This window comes from Chiloscyllium plagiosum, chromosome 33 (genome assembly GCF_004010195.1).
Source record: "Chiloscyllium plagiosum isolate BGI_BamShark_2017 chromosome 33, ASM401019v2, whole genome shotgun sequence".
Taxonomy (NCBI): domain Eukaryota; kingdom Metazoa; phylum Chordata; class Chondrichthyes; order Orectolobiformes; family Hemiscylliidae; genus Chiloscyllium; species Chiloscyllium plagiosum.
The window spans coordinates 37,904,251-37,909,924 of NC_057742.1; the positions used below are offsets into that span (position 1 = coordinate 37,904,251).

Here is a 5,674-nt window from a genome sequence, read left to right on the forward strand (position 1 = left end):
AAGTTTGTGTGAAGATTTGTAGCTCGGGTGCTCGTTGTTGTGGTTCTGTTCGCCGAGTTGGAAGTTTTTGTTGCAAACGTTTCGTCCCCTGGCTAGGCGGCATCATCAGTGCTTGGGAGCCTCCTGCGAAGCGCTTCTTTGATCCGGAAGCGGCAGGGACAGACCACTATAAACACCGGAGGAAACATCAAAGAAGCGCTTCGCAGGAGGCTCCCAAGCACTGATGATGTCGCCTAGCCAGGGGACGAAACGTTTGCAACAAAAACTTCCAGCTCGGCGAACAGAACCACAGCAACGAGCACCCGAGTTACAAATCTTCGCACAAACTTTGAATTCTGATTCCATCTCCTGAATAATGGACTTGAGAAATTACTGATTTTCTGTAATATACCAAGATTTGGCAACATTATAATTTCATCTTATCTAAGGATAATGCAAAATATATTTGGGTAAGACAAAGTCTGAAGTAAGTTCAGTACACAATGGTTGACTATAACTTTAAGGTGTATGGTGTTTTGGCGTTCATTAACAGGGGGATTGAGTTTAAGAGCCGAAAGGTTTTGCTGCAGCTCTGCAAAACCCTGGTGAGACCACACTTGGACTATTGCGTCCAGTTCTGGTTGCCTCATTATAGGAAGGATGTAGATGCTTTAGAGAGGCTGCAGAGGAGATTTACCAGGTTTCAGCCTGGAGTGGAGGGCATGTCTTATGAAGAGAGGTTGAGTGAGCTCAGGCTTTTCACACTGGAGCAAAGAAGGAAGTGAGGTGTACAAGATAATGAGATTTGGAGATGCTGGTGTTGGACTGGGGTGCACAAAGTTAAAAATCTCACAACACTAGGTTATAGTCCAACAGGTTTATTTGGAATCACTAACTTTCGGAGCGCTGCTCCTTCATCAGGTGGTTGTCCATAGGGCAAAAAATGGCTGTCACAAGGGGTCATAATTTTAAGGTGATTGGAGAAAGTTATAGGGAAGATGTCAGAGGTAGGTTCTTTACGCAGTGTGTGGTGGGTGCGTGGAATGCACTGCCAGCGGTAGTAGTAGAGTCAGAGACATTAGGGACATTTAAGCGATTGCTGGACAGGCACATGGACGGCAGTAAATTGAGGCTTGTGTAGGTTAGTTAGATTTTAGATTAAGATAAATGCTCGGCCCAGCATCGTGGGCCGAAGGTCCTGTACTGTGCTGTACTGTTCTATGTTCCATGTAATCTTGTTGAATGATGCTAACATCTTTTCAATATGTATCCTTACTGTTAATAATTCAGTTGATTTCCAAATTTGCCATTGTTAATTCTGAGAGCTTTCGTTATTGAGATGTTTGGAATTAATTTGTAATTTACATCAGATGTTCAGAACAATGCAGGACTTGACACCCTCTGATAAATTGTATATGTTGATTCTTATTCCATTAAAAAGGCGTTTTTTGTATTCTGACAGTTCGACATCTTTATTTTTTAGATGGTGGGAATGAGGAACAATCAGAACGGAGACAAACAGGCATAGATTCTCGGCAGAATCGGTCTGGACAAGGTAGGCACTAGTATTATCTATTTATTAGAACTAGGAAATAATGCAAGGCACTGTGAATTAATGGAGTCGCAACAGAGCAAGAACTGGAGGTTAGATTAGATTATCTACAGCAAGGAAACAGGCCCTTCGGCTCAACAAGTGCACACTGACTCTCCAAAGAGTAGCCCACCCAGACCCATTCCCCTACCGTATGTTTACCCCTAACAATTTAGCATGGCCAATTCACCTGACTTGCATATTTTTTGGATTGTGGGAGAAAACTGGAGCACCCAGAAGAAACTCATATAGACATGGGGAAAATGTGCAAACTCTACGCAGACAATCACCTGAGGCAGGAATCGAACCTGGGTCCCTGGCGCTGTGAGACAGCAGTGCTAACCACTGAGCCACCGATGCTACACTAAAGTTTGACAATGAAACCAAATTGAGAGGGGCTGTAATTTGATAAACTTCAAAAATTGGTATGTAAATAGCAAATTCATTTCAATATATTTCAATGTGACATGGTTAATGGGAGGAGGAATCTGGAGGCCAAGCAGTCCTTGGATAATAGTCAAAATGGGGTAGGGGTGTGCAGTGGTTTGGGAACAGGTACACTAAAGCTGCACATACTCGGTATCTGGCAGCCACTGTGGAAAAAAGAAATACAATTAATGTTTCAGGTTCATGATTTTCATCAGAACTGGAATAAGAAATGTAAGTTACTATGAAAAAACGATTCATTCGAAACATTGTCCCGGAGCTTTGTTTCAACAGCAAAACGGCGAAGTGACTTTTAAATTGCATTCTTGCAGATTTCACTTGTTGAGGAGAAAGGTGAGACCTAGTAGTAAGCCATTGTTAAAGCGATACCATGCTGCCTTAGACATCATAGAATGGTTTAAAACTGATTTTTTAATGTCATTCTAACTCCCAAACCCCTCCACATACCCCTCCTGGCAGTATCCCTGGCTCTGATTGATTGTCACTGCTCCAAATGGCACCAGGAGCACTGGTATGAATTTCACAAAACTGAAGACTGGTGACTTTGGGGTGGGCGTGGCAGGGAAGAACAACACTGAATAAATCAGGACAAAACAACTAGCTAAGTCCAGGCAAAGAGATTAAGTGTCTCTGCTACTAATCCAATTGGATGCTTACACAGGACCAATTCTGAAGAATGGAAGTTTGTGTTTTAGTGTAAGATATTTGTTCTGCAACCTAGGATTCCATTGCAGTCATCAATCACAGCTTTCGCCTCTGTTGGGATCATAGGCCATTAATTTTATTTCTGTATCCACAGATGCTGAGTATTTCCTGGATATTCTGTTTTTGTTTTCAGTATCCAGAAATGATGTAGAAGTGTTGGTGTTGGACTGGGGTGGACAAAGTTAAAAATCTCACAACACCAGGTTATAGTCCAATAGGTTTATTTTGAAGTACAGGCTTTCAGAACGCTGCTCCTTTGTTAGCTAAATTTTTAACAATGTCCAGAAAGTACAGCATTTTGTTACACAAATGACTAGTTTATTCAGAAACTTTTGATGAACTGAGTTTTTGAATATCAACTTCTGTTTTTTTTCTGGCCAGGTCTAGGTGCTTGTACATTTTATAAAAAACATACAGCAAATGCCTAAATGAATTCTGTTGTTACATGTCCCCAGAATTGTTGCAAAGTACAAAATAACTGTTGAAGCTGAAAATATCTCACAATCTTTCTTTAAAGAAGGACATTATGATTACAAGAGGCATTTGATGTCAATTGTGAAATAATAAATAGATACAATAGTCGATATTTTATGCATGATGGAAAATCGGAAAAATTACCCAGGTTTTGAAAACTTTTCACGGTCTTCTAAGCAACTACTTCTTGTTACCATGGTATGAAAGTCAAATATCGAAAGAATTTGGTGCGTGAAGCCTCTAATTTAATAAAATCCTGGGCAGGCTGCCTGCGGGGAACCTATAGCATTGTAAGTATAAGCTCCACAGCAGTATGTAACTCCTCCTTACCTGTTAGTATCTAAAATTAGGCATCACACAATTCCCTAAAGAAATTACTGATGGGATTGCTGTACATGTCCTATTTTATTTGCTGAATATAGAGTTTAGGAATAGGGGTAATACATTGCTGTGTAATGAGAAATGGCCTAATAACTTCTATGTAGGGTAACTGAATTAGGGCAGTAAGGTTACATTTCATTTAAATAAAGGAATAAAAAAGGCTAGGAGAGACTATGAAGGAGAAATTATAAAAATAACAAACTTCAATCAACCTATACTTCCTCTCTGTATCGGAATAAGGTATTGGTGCTCGACTGAAACAGGAAGTATAATGTGATTGCTGTATGTTAACTTTTAAAATCCCTGCCTCATATATCTTTCTTTCTTTCTTTCTTTGTTACTGCTCCTCCACCTGTTTTGTGCCTTAGATATTCTCCCACCTTGCTGCCTGTTCTCCGATATTCAACCCCTGCGCTCAAAGCAGATCTCTTTGCTCCCCCATGCCATTCTCTTTGTTCTGCCAATACTAGGCTGGCACCAAAGAGCTATAAAGAGCTGTATCCATCTCCAAAAGTACCTGAGGCAAGAGGTTGCAAACTGTTTCTTTTTCTAATCCCATTCCTCCAGCGGTTGCAAATTTTGAATTAATGATATGGCAAATTGAGTAGACCTTTAGACTGTGTCAGATTCAGTATTATGAGCAAATCATCCAGGTTTATTTATTTGGCACCGAATAACAGGTTTATTGCCAAAATTAAACTGCCTCAAACAATGGCAAAAGGATAATTGACAGTTTGTTTTATGCATTTTGTGTATGTGTGTACCCTTTTCTATGTGCACATGTAGCTGGCACTGGGGTGTCTTCCTGGAAAAGGTTCAAGGCAATGGGACAAATTTCAAGTAAATCCTCTTCAGTAACTCTCCCTGTGTGGCACAGATGACTTTCAGCTCTCATACTTTGACAGAAGCTGCAAAGCAAAAGGGAGACAACAATAGACTATTGCCTCTCAGGCAGACCACAAATTCTGTCTCTCAGCATTCAAAATTACAACTGTCTTAACCACCCACAATTGAGCCAAGTGACCATTCTCTGCTGATTCCCCAGACTGTATGACTATTCAAGTTCCCTATTCCTCGCAGGTGCAGTTTCATTGTTGTACTCAGTCTTTTCCTTCGTAAACTGTGCTTTATTTATAATTTCAGGGCATAGTTTAAAAATTTAATGTTTGAATAACATCACTTCATAATTCAAAGGAAAGTTATAATGCCAAATAATTAGGAACAATGGGAACAGGTTACTGTAATAAAAATTACTTAGCAGTGATGAACATAGAACAATACAGCACAGAACAGGCCCTTCGGCCCACGATGTTGTGCCGAACATTTGTCCTAGCTTAAGCACCTATCCATGTACCTATCCAATTGCCGCTTAAAGGTCACCAGTGATTCTGACTCTGCCACTCCCACAGGCAGCGCATTCAATGCCCCCACCACTCTCTGGGTAAAGAACCTACCCCTGACATTCCCCCCATACCTTCCACCCTTCACCTTAAATTTATGTCCCCTTGTAACACTCTGTTGTACCTGGGGGAACAAGTCTCTGACTGTCTACTCTATCTATTCCCCTGATCATCTTATAAACCTCTATCAAGTCACCCCTCATCCTTCGCCGTTCCAATGAGAAAAGGCCTAGCACACTCAACTTATCCTCGTACCACCTATTCTCCATTCCAGGCAACATCCTGGTAAATCTCCTCTGCACCCTCTCCAAAGCTTCCACATCTTTCCAAAAGTGAGGTGACCAGAACTGCACACAGTACTCCAAATGTGGCCTTACCAAGGTCCTGTACAACTGCAACATCACCTCACGACTCTTGAATTCAATCCCTCTGCTAATGAACGCTAATACACCATAGGCCTTCTTACAAGCTCTATCCACCTGACCTACTTGCTGGACTACAAGTCCGGATCCCATCCTCCTACCAAATTAGTTTAAACCCCCCCCGAAGAGTGTTAGCAAACCTACCTCCCAGGATATTGGTGCCCTTCTGGTTCAGGTGCAACCCGTCCTGCTTGTACAGGTCCCACCTTCCCCAGAATGCAGTCCAATTGTCCAAATACCTGAAGCCCTCACTCCTACACCATCCTTGCAGCCAC

The 5,674-nt window shown here is 41.5% G+C and overlaps 1 protein-coding gene across 17 annotated transcripts in view; it reads left to right on the forward strand.

Annotated features, from left to right (window-relative positions):
• Positions 1–5,674, forward strand: part of LOC122540026 (protein TANC2) — a 1,063,581-nt gene that overhangs the window by 501,389 nt on the left and 556,518 nt on the right. For all 17 annotated transcript variants that reach the window (XM_043675319.1, XM_043675327.1, XM_043675320.1 and 14 more), the window contains one exon: positions 1,463–1,534. In XM_043675319.1, coding sequence (XP_043531254.1) covers positions 1,463–1,534 — 72 coding nt within the window. The remainder of the gene's footprint in view (positions 1–1,462; positions 1,535–5,674) is intronic.